The sequence below is a fragment of the Pongo pygmaeus genome, chromosome 3, assembly GCF_028885625.2.
Source record: "Pongo pygmaeus isolate AG05252 chromosome 3, NHGRI_mPonPyg2-v2.0_pri, whole genome shotgun sequence".
NCBI classification, from domain to species: Eukaryota; Metazoa; Chordata; class Mammalia; order Primates; family Hominidae; genus Pongo; species Pongo pygmaeus.
The window spans coordinates 122,591,319-122,606,606 of NC_072376.2; the positions used below are offsets into that span (position 1 = coordinate 122,591,319).

The 15,288-nt window shown below is 39.5% G+C and overlaps 1 protein-coding gene and 1 long non-coding RNA gene across 4 annotated transcripts; one reads left to right on the plus strand and one right to left on the minus strand.

Moving 5' to 3' along the window:
- Positions 1 to 1,832: 1,832 nt before the first annotated feature.
- On the minus strand, positions 1,833 to 4,432 carry LOC134739455 (uncharacterized). The gene is made up of 3 exons (XR_010126090.1): positions 4,228 to 4,432; positions 3,731 to 3,868; positions 1,833 to 2,511 (listed from the first exon to the last, which is right to left on the minus strand). It is a non-coding gene; the product is annotated as an uncharacterized LOC134739455 (long non-coding RNA).
- Positions 4,360 to 13,575, plus strand: GAR1 (GAR1 ribonucleoprotein). 3 transcript variants are annotated; one of them, XM_054486534.2, is made up of 7 exons: positions 4,360 to 4,676; positions 5,040 to 5,265; positions 6,828 to 6,982; positions 7,860 to 7,919; positions 11,198 to 11,339; positions 12,807 to 12,875; positions 13,259 to 13,575. In XM_054486534.2, the coding sequence occupies exons 2-7, from the start codon at positions 5,052 to 5,054 to the stop codon at positions 13,270 to 13,272; spliced, it is 654 nt and encodes a 217-aa protein (XP_054342509.1). In that variant the 5' UTR covers positions 4,360 to 4,676; positions 5,040 to 5,051; the 3' UTR covers positions 13,273 to 13,575. The 3 variants fall into 3 exon arrangements, with proteins under 3 accessions (XP_054342509.1, XP_063520041.1, XP_054342510.1); XM_063663971.1 differs by having other exon boundaries at positions 4,368 to 4,437; XM_054486535.2 differs by lacking the exon at positions 4,360 to 4,676 and adding an exon at positions 4,693 to 4,893.
- Positions 13,576 to 15,288: the final 1,713 nt, after the last annotated feature.

The window sequence follows — 15,288 nt, forward strand, 5'->3', positions numbered from 1 at the left end:
GGGATAAGCAGTGGAAAGTTACAGTTAAAGGTGGCTATCTATTGTCAGCAGAGGAAGGGGTCACAAGGTGCATGGTGGGGAGATCATAAGACCCATGGTCCAGAAGAAGAATGTCACGAGGTCGATCAATCAATCAGTTGGGGCAGGGCAGGAACAGGTCATAATGGAATGTCTTAAGGTTGGTCAATCAGTTAAGACAGGAGCAGGCTGTTTCACTTCCTTTGTAGTTTTCAGTTGACTCCGGCCATCTGGATGTATACATGCAGGCTTGGGCTCAGAGGCCTGACACATGGAGCTTGAAGGTTAAAAGTGAATTGCATTTGAAGATATCATTTTTTAAAAAAATTTCCTTGTTTAGTTTGCTTGTTTTATACTTTATTAGCATCTGTGTTTTACAAACATGACTTATAGTCCAATGCGGTGATTTTTGAAGATGAACTGGGAGATGGAAGAGAATTCTAAGTCTTAATAACTCTGATAAAGTTAGTAATGAAGAATCACAACTTATAAATGAAGCAATGGCTCCAGCAAAATTGAAAAGACACTTAACTGCAAACCATAGCAAAGGAGCAGATAATTTTATATGGCCTTTGGAAACCCAGAGTAAAGAATGTATTTATTTTTTTTAAGTCACCTTCAGTAAAAAGGCCCAGAAAGCAAGTTATTTAGCAGAAGAACTTTTTGACCAGAAAAGGAAAAAGCCCCACAATTGATAGGACCTCACAATTTCAGCATGTATAATTACAGAGAGTCAGATGCCAGCATATGATGTAATGAGAAACTAAAATGGTTTCACTTTCAAAGTTTGATAAATTGATGTGATTGATGACATGTCACATAACACTGCATAGCATCAAAAGAACCTAACAACTTCTTATCCAGGTTGATGAATCATCAGATTTCAACAACAAATGTCATAGAGTAGCATTTGCAAGATTTATAAATTACGGCAAAATTCAAGAAAATTTTTCTTCTATTAAACACTGCTGCAAAGAAGCAAAGGTAAAGATATATTTACTCTCTTCATATTGGAAAAAGAACGTACCTCTTGGAAGAACTGTGTCAGTATCTACTTATGGTACCCTATCAACGATTGGTTCCCTCAGAGATTTCAATTCTCATTAAAATCCTGACATATTCACAACCCACTGCTTTCTCCCCAGAGAGTGCTTATGTCAGAAAGTTTTGGAGCAGAAATGAAAAAAGTTCTAGATGATGCTATGAAGATGACTTATCAAACATAGGACAATTCACTTCTAAAATTTTTTTTTTAAACTATGAAAACCTGCACAAGGCCCATATAAATCTCCTTCCACATGCATAAATCTTATGGCTTAGCAGATCATTTTGGGGGAATCCAGCTGGCATGTCATGTCAGTACTCAAGCACCCTGTAAAGAGGTCTGTATGGCAAGGAACTGGGGCTGGCAGTAGGCAGCATCAGCTTGCTAGGCATGTCAGTGAGCTCCCTCAGAAAAGGATCCTCTAGCCCTAGTCAAGTCTTCAGTGGACTGCAGCCCCAGGTGATACCTTGACTGCAACCTTATGAGAGACTCTGGGTCAAAAATCATCCAGCTAAGCTGCTCCTTAATTTCTGACCCACAGAAATTATGCAAAATAATGTTTATTGACACTATGGATTGGAGTGAAAGTAATACAGATTCTGCTCCTTAATAGGATGCTTGACCTAGAAAGTGAATCACAGAAATACATTCAAGAAAACAGTAGCCCAGATTTTACCAAATTCTTTGAAGATAAAGAATGGCTGCAGAAACCAGCATTTTTTTTTTTTTTTTTTTGCATTGCTATAAAGAAATGCCGGAGGCTAGGTAATTTATAAAGAAAGAGGTTTAACTGGCTTATGGTTCTGGAGGCTTTACAGGAAGCATGGTGCTGGCATCAGTTTCTGGTGAGGTCTCTAGAAGCTTACAATCACGGCGGAAGGTGATGGGGAGCCAGCATGTCACATGGCAAGAGTGGGAGCAAGAGAGAAATGGAAGTCACAGACTCTTAAAACAACCACATCTCCAGTGAACTGAGTGAAAACTCACTTATCACCAAGGGGATGGTGCTAAGCCATTCATGAGAATTCTGCCCCCATGATCCAATCACCTCCCACCAGGTCCCATCTATGACACTGGGAATCAAATTTCAGCATGAGATTTGGAGGGAACAAACATTCAAACCATATCACCTACTTAACAGACATTTTCATCACATGAACTAGTTGAACAAGGATCTTCAGGCCCTGGAGAAAATCGTTTTACTTCGAGTGACAAGATTTTTGGGTTTAAATAAATATTGAATCTTTGGAAAAGTTATATTGCAAAAAGGGATCTTGATATGTTTCCACTGCTGCTTGGACTTTAGAGTAAGGAAGTCTCAAGTCTTATTGAAAACCACCATGGGGAATTGCAGAACAAAACTGAAAAATATTTTCCTTCCCCTTGAACACAACAGTATAACTAAGTGAGGAACCCTTTCCTTGAATCTTCTCAGCCTGAGCACCTGACTGAGAAAAGAGGAAGAACTTTGTGAATGTATGACTGTAGAAATAAGATGAAATGTACTTATTTGTGTTTCTTCTTCTTCTTTTTTTTTTGAGATGGAGTCTTGCTCTGTTGCCCAGGCTGGAATGCAGTGGCGCGATCTTGGCTCACTGCAACCTCCGCCTCCCGGGTTCAAGAGATTCTCCTGCCTCAGCCTCCCAAATACCTAGGATTACAGGCGCCCATCACCAAGCCCGGCTAAGTTTTGTATTTTTAGTAGAGACAGGGTTTCACCATGTTGGCCAGGCTGGTCTTGAACTCCTGACCGCAGGTGATCTGCCTGCCTCGGCCTCCCAAAATGCTGGGATTACAGGCGTGAGCCACGACACCTGGCCTGATGTGTGCTTCTACAGGTTTTGGATTTCTGAGAAAGAAGAGCAGCTTGACATTTTTAGGAAAGTAATAAACATTTTTACATACTTTTAAACTTCTTGTTCAAGCAAGCCTTTTCTTATTAAGTTTTAAGAGTAAAGACAGAAATCATCTCATTTCAGTTGAAAATGAAATCTGTGTGTGACAATCTCAAGTTCAATTCAGAATTGAGCAAATACACAGCAAAAGACAAGCAAAGGTTTCACACTAAATAGGTAATTTTTATTTTTTGTTTCAAAAATAATACACTCATATAGGCCCATAAAAAGACCAACATTCGTTAAAATCAAATTGCAGCATTTACTAAACTAAAAGAAAAAGAATAAGTAAAGTTTCCTCTCTCACTTATTTTGTTTTTTGTTTGTTTTGAGACCAAGCCTTGCTCTGTCATCCAGGCTGGAGTGCAGTGGCGTGATCTCGGCACACTGCAATCTCCGCCTCCCGGGTTCAAGCGATTCTCCTGCCTCAGCCTCCCGAGTAGCTGCGATTACAGGCGTGCGCCACCATGCCCAGCTAATTTTTGGATTTTTAGTAGAGAAGGGATTTCACCGTATTGGGGCAGGCTGGTCTTGAACTCCTGACCTCAAGTGATCCATCCGCCTTGGCCTCCCAAAGTGCTGGGATTACAGGCGTGAGCCACCAAGCCCCGCCTACAAAGGTATTTTAAAATCCCATTTACAATAACCCTCTCAATTAGATAGCTACCAAGTTCCACCCTCTTCTAAACACGAGATCAAATATCAAGGTAAGGTCTCAGAGGGTTTGGGTGTAAAAGACTCCAACCAAATTTAATAAATGGGAAGTCATTACCTTTATTTGTGAGAGAAGCTTTGGAGAATGTGGGGGAAGCTGATGTCAAATATAAAGGGCTTAAGGAGAGAAGAGGGAGAGGAGCTTCCAGCACAGTCCAGTTCACAGCCCGTCGGTGCTCAAAACATACTTGAATACCTGATACAAAAGATAAAAATGATGGTTTGGTTTTCTATAAGACAGCAGTTTCTTTAAAATTACACACACACATGAATTGCTTTTCTTCCTTTAATTAGTAGAGACCATAGGACAAAAGAAGAGGCATAGTTGAGCGCGCAATGGTGCGAAAATCAAAAGGTTGGGAAGAAACAAGAAACTCAGATAAACGCTTCCGTCGGCTGTGACAGGTTCTGAGGCGCCCAGAAGCCTCAGAGACCTGTCCGCACAGTTGCTGAACTTAGCAACAAACTAGTGAGCGCTGTTGCGGACCATTTCGCAGCCTGAGAAGCAAATGTGCAAATGCGCCCAGCCAGTCAGCAGGGACTTCAAGAACCAACCTCATTCCTTGCAAGGTGTTTTAGTTCTGGCCGTCAGGGCGGCAACCAAACAGAAACCTGCCCCGCCTCTGGGAGAGAAGGCGGATCCCTAACGCCAGCTATCTCCAAGAGCAACGTTGCCGCAGCACTTCCGGGACGTCGTGCTGCGAAAGACGCCGCTGTTATACGTCACTTCCACGGCTCAGCGTTAGGCAAGTTGACCACACTGTTGTAAGTTAGCGGTTAAGGTTAGCTATTATTGCCACTTTTCCAGCGCTAAAGGCTGTTTTGGAACCAGTGTTGTTTGTTCCGCGGGTGATTGGCTTTTTTTCTGCAAACCAGTTATTCAAGTTTCTGGTCTTTAAAAAAACTCTGTGGCGGTACGGTAGCCGAGGAGGTTCCAGCGCGGCGGAAGTACCCCGCGGGTGGGTGTGTGCGCAAGGCCAGGGCCAGAGGGGCACGTGGCGCCGGTGAGTGGCCATAGAAGCCGGAGGATTTGAAAATGCTGGATGTGGAACCCAGCTGCCGGAGGGAGGGAGGGAGGGAGGAAGGAAGGAAGGAAGGGGATGCGGTGCGAAGACCTTGCTGTCTGTAGGGGGAGGAGATACTAATCATGGGGCGGCAAGGGTGGTGTGTGGTCGGTCGGCGCTCACGAGACCATGGAGAAGTAAACTCTTCACCCATCAGGTTGGTGGTCACTGGCTGTCTGACCGTGGGTGAGATGACAGGGCTGCTTTTGTCCCCTTTATGGTGGTCTCACCGCGGCTCCGAGGGGTTGGAGTGTACTCAGAGGCTACAGTGATCAGAAGACACGGGTCGTTCTTTTTCATCAGGGAGGAGAGAGAATGTCTTTTCGAGGCGGAGGTCGTGGAGGCTTTAATCGAGGTGGTGGAGGTGGCGGCTTCAACCGAGGCGGCAGCAGCAACCACTTCCGAGGTGGAGGCGGCGGTGGAGGCGGCGGCAATTTCAGAGGCGGCGGCAGGGGAGGATTTGGACGAGGGGGTGGCCGCGGAGGCTTTAACAAAGGCCAAGACCAAGGACCTCCAGAACGTGTAGTCTGTATGCAGTCTTCAATATTTAGCCTATTTGAAGGAGTAGGGGTGGGTTGGGGGTTTGTGTTGTTAGTCAGCAAGTTTGGGATACACAAGCCTGTGTGGAGAATGTAGCATGTAAGGGTGGAGTGGGCAGATCAAGAAAGCTGAGGGATACTTAGAATGCATCATGGAGGTGGAACTTGAGGGTTGACAGGAAGATATTAAAGAGGTAATCGTGAGTACTTATCCCTAATTCCCCGATTTTACAGATGAGAAAACTATGATTTAGAGTTAAGTTTTTTTTCTAGGGTCATAAGGTTAGTGATAAGTGATCAATTAGTGATATAGCTGAAATACAGGCTGGATGCGGTGGCTCACGCCTGTAATCCCAACACTTTTGGAAGCTGAGACGGGAGAATCTTTTGAAGCCGAGAGTTAGAGACGAGCCTGGACAATAAAGCAAGAGACCCTGTCTGTACAGAAAAGAAAGAAATACAAAGCCAAGTATTCTGACTCCAAAGCCCATGCTTTCTGTTACTACTCAAAAGTAGATAAGTGAGAAAACAATTTGCTTGAGAGGGAAACTGCCAGAGAGGAAGTCGAGAAAAAGACCTATTTAGGGTAGTTTTAGAGTAATTAACAATGAGATGGGAATGGAAGTCACAGAAAGTGAAACTTACTACATTAAAGAGGAGAGAGGGTGAATAGTGTCTAATTAAGAGTGGCTTAGATGAGTATGCAGGATGGTTTGAAAGGAGCAGTTTCTAGAATAAAAGGTCCCAGCCCACAAGCTGTTTTATCAGTCCATACATGAGACCTTGAGAGCCTGAATCAGGATGGTGACAGTGAGGAAAAAAAGGAAGGGTTAGATAGGAGAGAGATTTCAAAGGAAACAAAATCGGTAGAACTTAGCTAATGCTGATAATAAAGGGTTCCAGGTTTTGAGCTTGGGTGATAGGAATGAAGAGTTGGTTTTGCGGGAATGTGGTAAGTATTTTAGTTTGGGGTGATGGTCTAGTTAGAAATAAAGGTAGTTATTTTGAGATTCCAGATGTCCTTGAAAACAATGAATCATTGTTAAAGAGGTGGTAGTGGGAATGGAAAAGTTCTAAGGCAAGAGAAAAAAAAAAAAAGAATGAAGGCTGATTCTGTTAGGCATTGAAGAAAAGGAAGAACCAAGAGAATGAAGCAGAGTTTTGAATCAGATAATAAGTTATAATAAGATAACTGTTACAGGTTGAATGGTCTCAATGTGCCAGGCACTGTTCTAAGCACTTGACATTTGTTATTGCATTGAGTCCTTACATTACTGTATATTAGGTATAGCTATACATTATATGTTATTAGTGCATACTGAAAATGAGACACTGAATTAGAGAGAGGGTGGGTAACTTCTCCTAGGTCACATAGCTAGTGTGTTGTGGAGTTGGTATACCAGCCCAGGAAGTCCTAAGACTGTGGTCTTCTGCCTCAGAGGAGAGCAGTTATGGTGAAGTCCCAGGTAGCCAAGAAGAAAGCTTCCAGAAGCAGTTGGTCAGTATCGTTTAAAATAGTTCTATGTTTTAACATTTTCTTGTCCTGTTTCAGTATTAGGAGAGTTCCTGCATCCCTGTGAAGATGACATAGTTTGTAAATGTACCACAGATGAAAATAAGGTGCCTTATTTCAATGCTCCTGTTTACTTAGAAAACAAAGAACAAATTGGAAAAGTGGATGAAATATTTGGACAACTTAGAGATTTTGTATCCTTTTTCATTGGAAGGCCTAATAATATTCAAAGGTTGCTATTTGTATTTTTCTGAGGAGGCAGTTAAGTATAAATTAAAGTTGTTGCTTCGTTAAATTAGACAGGATTGCTACAGATTGGACCATGAAGGAGAATCAAGGGGAGAATGTATTCATCCATAGATACTAAAATGACAGACCCTAGAACGGTGACTTTTTTTTGGAAAATTCTATTGATGATGGCCATTTGGATAAGTACTACAGGGTTAAGTTGGCTGATTTGGATGTAGTGGTGCCACTGGAAATGTAGAATTAGAAGTTGTTTGGTGCCCCCACTACTCTGGAAACTCCTTCCTTCCTTTCTTTCTCTCTTTCTCTCTTCCTCTCTCTTTCTTTCTCTCTTTCTCTCTCTCTCTTGCTCTTTCCCTGCCTTCTTCCCTCCCTCCCTTCCTCCCTTCCTTCTTTTCTTTTTTCCTTCTTTTTTTTTGACAGAGACTCACTCTGTTGCCCAGGGTGGAGAGCAGTGGCACGATCTCATCTCACTACAACCTCTGCCTCCTGGGTTCGAGCAATTCTCGTGCCTCAGCCTTTCAAGTAGCTGAGATTACAGGTGAGCGCCCGGCTGATTTTGTATTTTTAGTGGAGGTGGAGTTTCACCGTGTTGGCCAGGCTGGTCTCAAACTCCTGGCCTCAAGTGATCCATCCGCCTTGGCCCCCCGAAGTGCTGGGTTTGCAGGTGTGAGCCACCACGCCCAGCCCCTGGAAATTCATTTCTTATCTTTCCTATATATGTCCATACATTCTAACCTTGTTTTTGAAATTATACATGAATTCAGAACGTTCGATATCGTCTTTCATCTTAATTGCTCATTTGTTCCTTAATAAAAATAATAGTATTTTTCAGTTAAATTGTCAGAAAACATGAAGGCTTCATCCTTTAAAAAACTACAGAAGGTGAGTCAAACTTATGATACTTGGGATCCTTGGTTTTATAAGAGAATGACCTATCTTAGGAAAGTCCTCCTTGGAGCACTTGAGACTTTCCCAACATATCACTAGTAAAGCTCTTAAACTGAAATGTTCTGTGCTGTAAATATTGAACACACTAATCTTTAAAAGTGATTTATTTGATACAGCCTTTAGAAAGTAAAAATTACAACTTTTGCTCATATTATCAAAATCTGTAAACTGCTAGAGTAAGAGTTTTTTGTTTATGTAAAACTCTCTTATTGAAAAGCTTTCATGACCAAACATTCTAGGTAGAATCTTAATTTATAAAACTTACATTATTTGAGAGGCAGTAGGTATTAAGTGATTTCACAAGAACTTCAATAACATGATATATGCTGCGAAGGAAAAATACAGGTTGCCATGAGAAGCTTTGTAGTGCCATCAACTTTTTAGTCTGTAGTGTTTCCTGAAAAAGTGAGCTTGAAGCTGAGGCCTGATTGTTGACTAACAGTGATTTCCACACCTGGTTGCATGTCAGAGTTATCTTGGGGAGCTTTTAAGAAGATGTACCTCTAGTTTCCACTTCTGGAAATTTGACCTAGGAGCTCTTAAGTAGGGTCCAGGATTCAATTTTAAAAAGGAAAAGCACTTGGATAATTTTGATATAGTTAGGCAAACACTTGAGAGCTGCTGAGCTAGTCAAAGAGGAAGAGGAAAGTGCATTCCAAGTAGAGAAAACAGTATGTGCAGTCTCTGAGAGCAGGCAACTGAAAGGATACAAAAAGGCAGACATATGGGTTAGGAGTGAAACATTTAGGAGAGGTGGGGAAAGTTGTGAATTAAGACCAGAGAGGTAGGAGGGGGCTTGATTAACTTAAGCCTTCAGGTGACAGGAAAGAGTTTAGACCTTAGATTCAGTTGTGTTTTATTTTTGAATAATGGGATAACACAGTTAAATGAATGCTTCAAAAGAATACTGGGAAGATAAAAAGGCACCTTGGGAAGAGGTCAATATTGTGTGAGAGGGGCCAGATAGGAGGCTATAATAGTAGTTCTAAAAGAGGTGGTATTTTGGACTCGGTAATGACAGTGGAAATGGAAAAAATGGATTTATGAAAGTTACAGGAAGTAGAATCAATAGGATTTGGTAATTGACTAGCTACTGAAATCGAAGAAGTAAAAAATATCACCATCTTTCAGATGTCTGACATCAACATCTTTGTGGGTGATGGTACCGATTAATGAAATGGGCAACAATGCAGAGGAGGAAGATTGGGGGAAGATAATGAGTTCGGTTTTGGACATAATGAGATTGAGGTACTTGTGAGACAGTCATGGTCAGTTTAAAGGAAGAATCTAGACTGGAAATAGAATTGGGAATTTGTTAAGTATACAGACAGTACATGAAACAGTGTAGGAAGAAAGAATGAAAGGAAAAGAGCACCTGTGAAGAGTTTTGGGGCACCTCCTAAAACTAAAGGTCTGTTAGTGGAAACTCAGAAGTTATTGCCAGTTAAAAAAAAAGGCAAACCACAGGCCTGTCATAAAAGTAGTATCACAAAAATTGAAAGAGTGTTTCCAGGAGGGACTGCTCAGCTATGGCAAAACGCTGCAAAGTGTTCATTGGAAGACAGCCACATAGACATCAGGGAGTCATGGAGCCAGTGCATTGGTGGGCCCAGGAGCCAGAATGGATTAGGAACTGAGAGGGAGACAATAGCTTGTTGTTAGCATATGGCTACTAGTTGTAGAAACCTTGGCAAGTACTCAGGGGATTGACTGCTTCTGGCATGCCTGGAGCTGTTGAGCCCAGAAAGAAACAATGCTGAAAAGGGATTCTCATCTTGTGACCTGAAAAAAAAATGCTGGTAATAGCCACTTAAATTCATCAGAATCCCTTAAATCACTTAAATTTCTCAGAATTATTTATTTGGGGGCTTATTATTTAGTTTTTTGGGTTTTTGCTTTTTAATTACAGATACTAACTTGAGTACATTCTACCTCTCCCGGTTTCCATACCCTCTGCTATGTTGAGATTCAGCCCTCCTTACCCAGCCTGCGTTATTGTGAAGTTTGTAGACCAGTGCTCTCCATTTGAACTTTTTGTAGTGATGGGAATCCCTGCCCAGTAAAGTAGCTCTTAGCCACATGTAGCTATTGAGCACCTGAAGTGTGGCTCATGTGACTCAGGAACTGAATTTTTAAACATTAGTTCATTTAAATATAAGCCATCTGTGGCTGGTGGCTGCCATATTGAACAATGTAGATCTAGACAATGTTTTTGAGATGATGGGCTGTGAAGGGAAGATGAGTAATAAGGTGATATCTAGAGAGGGATTCAGAGATCTTCTTATAAGTCATATATTACAGTTTTGAAATCCTCGTGTGTTTTATGTAGAAGAACTATGATACAATATGCTCTTTACATCTCATTATTTGAGAAATGTCCTCTTTAACCCCAATTATAGGATGGGTATAGTTTCTGTATATCCTTCATTACTTTGTGTGTTCAGAAGATACGCTTTTGATCCTTTATTAAAGACTTGAAACAACTAGTATGTGAATGCTTTATTGTGAATTTTAATGCTATGTTTTTTAATAGTTTTATTTTTCTTACGGCAGTTCTGTTGAGTGGAAATGTTAAATAATCTATTTCTAAAGAGAAATGATATTGAGTTGGTCTTGAATTTTTAATATGCATGTAATGCTTATTGTGTGCCAAAGTACAAGTGCCTTATATACATCACTTTTTTGATCATCACACAACTATGTGAGATAGAAACTCTATTCTCTACATTTTACAGATAAGGAAACTAAGGTAAACTAACACAGGAATAGAAAACCAAACACCACATGTTCTCACTCATAAGTGAGAGTTGAACAGTGAGAACACGTGAACACAGGGAGGGGAACATCACACACCTGGGCCTGTCGGGGGATGGAGGAAGGGGAGGGAGAACAATAGGGCAAATACCAAATGCATGCAGGGCTTAAAACCTAGATGATGGGTTGATAGGTGCAGCAAACCACCATGGCACATGTATACCTATGTAACAGACCTGCACGTTCTGCATATGTATCCCAGAACTTAAAAAAAAAAAAAGAAAAAAAAAAGAAACCTAAGTTAGTAAGAAATTAAGTCTCTACCCAGGGATACATAGTAGAAAGTGGTAGGATTGGGGTTTGAACTCAGGCAGTTTTGACTCTATCATGTAGCTTCTTAATGATTATACTATACTGTCCCCCAAGTTGTACACTAATTGCTTCTATTATGTTTCCAGTTTTATATAGACCCATATAAGCTGCTGCCACTGCAGAGGTTTTTACCTCGACCTCCAGGTGAGAAAGGACCTCCAAGAGGTGGTGGCAGGGGAGGCCGAGGAGGAGGAAGAGGAGGAGGTGGCAGAGGTGGTGGCAGAGGTGGTAAGTTACTTGGGAAAATTTCTAATGAAATTAGCTGTGACTTTCACAGCTAATTCATATAATACAATTTAGCTTTGTACGTAGCAAACCTCCCTTATGGTTCTTTTTACTAAAGCTGCTTTCCAGTATTGGCAGATTGTCCATAATAATAATGCTTCATTTCAACAACTTACTTAAAAAGAAGAAAATCTACTAAAGTATACTTTTGAGGGACTTCATTTCTTTGGGTTATTCATGTTTTCTTGGGCATTTTAATAAACCATAAGATTATCTTAATTTTAATTCCTTAGTTAATATTATTGAGTGTAGACTGCATGCTGAAAGCTGGTCATACATTCTTTTAATTTCCATGTATATATTTTTAATACTCAGTGAAACCTTTTGAGATAGATGATATCCTTATTTTATGAATGAGGAAATGGAGACTTACAGAAATTAATTTGCCCCAGTCAAACAATTGGCAGACCCAAGAATTAAAATGCATATCTTCTGATGTCATGTCAAGAACTATTACTAATAAATTCATTCCTGTGATCTCACTGTTGTGATGTATGCCTTTCCCCCAAGGTTTTGGGGTATTTTGATGTATGCCTTTCCCCCAAGGTTTGGGCACATTCATCATTATGGACAGCTAGGTGATGAGCAGGGCTCTGGGGAGTGGGGCTGCCATGCCCTGTGAGTAGGAGGAGGGCGAGTGATGGGGTAATGGGCAGAGCCAAAGTGGAAAGGGAGAGGAGCTGAAAGTTGGGCTTGGACAGCTTTTGTTACTGGATCAGAAAAAGAGAAGGAACGCCTCACTTTTGGCGTTTCTCAATTTAATCACCATTTCACTCTATAAAGGTATTTTTTTGTGTCCATATAGGTAGGAAAATTTTCAGGGGTAACTTCTTGAGAATTTGATGAACAGAGATTCCCCTATTCTCATGTGATGTTGAGTATCATTTAACATTTCAAAAAATTCACAGCTGTCTTATTTTTTTAAAATCTTACTTTGTAGCTCAATTAACCTTAACTATCATATTTATTATCTTACCCCCAGAACAAAAGCACCCATATCTGCCACCCTTTGTTGTTAGGATAAAAAGCCACAGTTCCATCAAACTGTCCTTAGTTGAATCAAAAAAGTATTTATCATAAGCAAGAGCTAAGGCAATAGTCATACATTTAACAAGACTGAATCATACTTTAAAGTAACAAGTTTTTCTAATTTATTGAAATGGAATAATCTGGGGTTTTAGCCTGTTGCCCAGTTGGTAAACTACTACAGTTTCTCCATTTTTATCTTCTAAAATTTTTTCCGTGATAAAATATGTGAATCTATATTTATTCATTATAATTATAGTTATCGCATTGATCTTTTTAGGCTTATCAATATAAGAGGTTATACATTTAAGAACTTAATGATTATTATTTATATTCTATTGTTATTTAAATATTTTGCATTATTATTTAATAAATGTTTTTTAGGTGGTTTTAGAGGTGGAAGAGGAGGTGGAGGTGGGGGCTTCAGAGGAGGAAGAGGTGGTGGTTTCAGAGGTGAGTATTTTAAAAAGTCTTTAAATTGCTTAATTTTTAAAATTGATATTATCTGGCATTTTCTGTTTTTACTTAAGTTTAATTTTCTCTGCCAGCAAGTATATAGAACTCCATGGTGTTCTTTGCTTAGCCTAATTTGTGGTTTCATTTTATATCACTTTTTTTTGCCTTTTCTTTTCAATTTTTTCACCTTATTCTAATTTGTTTTGCTTTATTATTAATTTGAAAAATAAAGGTGTAATATGAATGACAGTTAAATTTGGTGAAGTATGTTTGCTAAACATTTTTGGAACTAATGCTGATTTTAAACTTGAGATTTAGGTTATAATACTATTAAAAATCCATTTTCTGTGCCCTTAATACTTTAATTTTCTCTTAATCAGGGAGAGGACATTAAGTGAAACAGCTGACAGACATCACCAGTTGACTTCTGCATTAACCTGCATGATCTGTTTCTACTATGGATTGGAAACTTGTTTCTTGAACAAGTCTTGAAGATCTTGGTCATTTTATGACAATGGATCTAAAATGTCAGCATCATGCAAAGTGCAACGGAATAGTGAATTTTGCTCTAAAAGAGCATGAACAAGTCTTTCTAATGTTTTGTACAGTGCCTGGCACTCTGTGGGTGCTCAATAAATGGATAGTTTTCATTTGAAGCATATTTGAATTTTTAAAATAAAGTGTTTTATTCCCTTAAGTTATTTAGAGTGTGTTTATTAAATGAAACCCATTTTTTAAAGTAGAAAGGAATAACTAAAGCTTAAACCCAGTGAATTACAGATCGAAAAAAGGAATTGTTTATTTATATTACTGATCTTTTAAAAAATAGACTACTGCAGCAGTACTTTAAGATAATTTACAAGTTGACACCGCCTTTCAAAACCCTGGCCTTTTATGTATGAGAAGATAGCTTTGTATTTGCCTTTTGTATTTTAATGCATAAATCAGTTAAGCTGTTTCTCTAATTGCAATTAATAATTGATTTAAAAATTTTCCATATTAGTAATGTATTAAAGATGGAGTAGCTCTGTTGAAGTGAAAACTATAGCAAGAAATTTCTAAAAATAAGTTAATTTTTCTCATCTAACATAAATGGAATATTAAAAGTTTTACTGAATGTTATTTTATTTTTACTTTTTAAAGGGACTCTAAAACTTTAAGGTGTTATTTACTACACGTAAATATTCGTGTAGTATACTACACGAATTCGATTGCATACTACATGTTCAGATTGCTGGGTAAGGATGTTAAAAATGAAATTGGTTTTGGTCGCCGTTGCTAGTGGATGTAAAGAAATGACTGTGGTAGCAAGTTAGAATGCCATGATATGGAGCCATTTACCCTGCCATTCATTTTTCGCTTCTCAAAAGGAATGATGTTTCTATATCATTTGTTAAATTTTCTAACATGCTCATGGAGGAATGCTCTTGAATGCTCATTTGAGGAGCATACAGTGTTGTCTTTGTCAGTATTTGGGGTTTTATCTTTTTCTGATTGATGGAATTGCAGCAGGATGAATAAATACATAGGCCATTAATATATATGATGAGCAAATGTGTTGAAAATTACAGTTTTTACAGGAATAGGCAGTTATGCTTTTACAGCTTAGGACAGGAGATTATTTGATTTAGAATTGTGGTGATGAAATTTTCATGCAGTGTTAGGGCCAGGGCTTTTGCTCGTGGTTTGAAAAAGATGTTAGTAAGCACCAAAGGGTGATGGCATTGTCCCAAGGACAAATAATAATAGTGCAACATTTCTACAGTTTGTTTTTTTAACATTAAAAATCAATCTAAAATGGCAATAATGGAAATAACGTATAGATCAGTAGACAAACCACTTGGAAATTTTACCTTTTAGCTTATGTATATCTTTTGGTCATTGTCCATCTTTAAGCTTTTATTTCCACATCTTTTCCTTTTTTTCCTTATAGTTTCTGGGTTTATATATTTATTTATTATTATTATTATTATTTTTTGAGATGGAGTTTTGTTCTTGTTGCCCCGGCTGGAGTGCAATGGTGCAATGTCGGCTCACTGCAACCTCCACCTCCCGGGTTCAAGGGATTCTCCTGCCTCAGCCTCCCGAGTCGCTGGGATTACAGGCATGCGCCACCATGCCCGGCTAATTTTGTATTTTTAGTAGAGACGGGGTTTCTCCATGTTTGTCAGGCTGGTCTCGAACTCCTGACCTCAGGTGATCCGCCTGCTTTGGCCTCCCAAAGTGCTGGGATTACAGGTGTGAACCACTGCGCCTGGCCTAGTGTCTGGGTTTTTTTGAGGCATTTCATTTTGAATCAAATTCACATGTATTTCTAAACCTTATCCCAATATAGCTTTTCTGTATCACCCATGAAGGAAGCATGAAAAAGAACTTCGAATGCACCTACCTCACTCATATCAAAACTTTC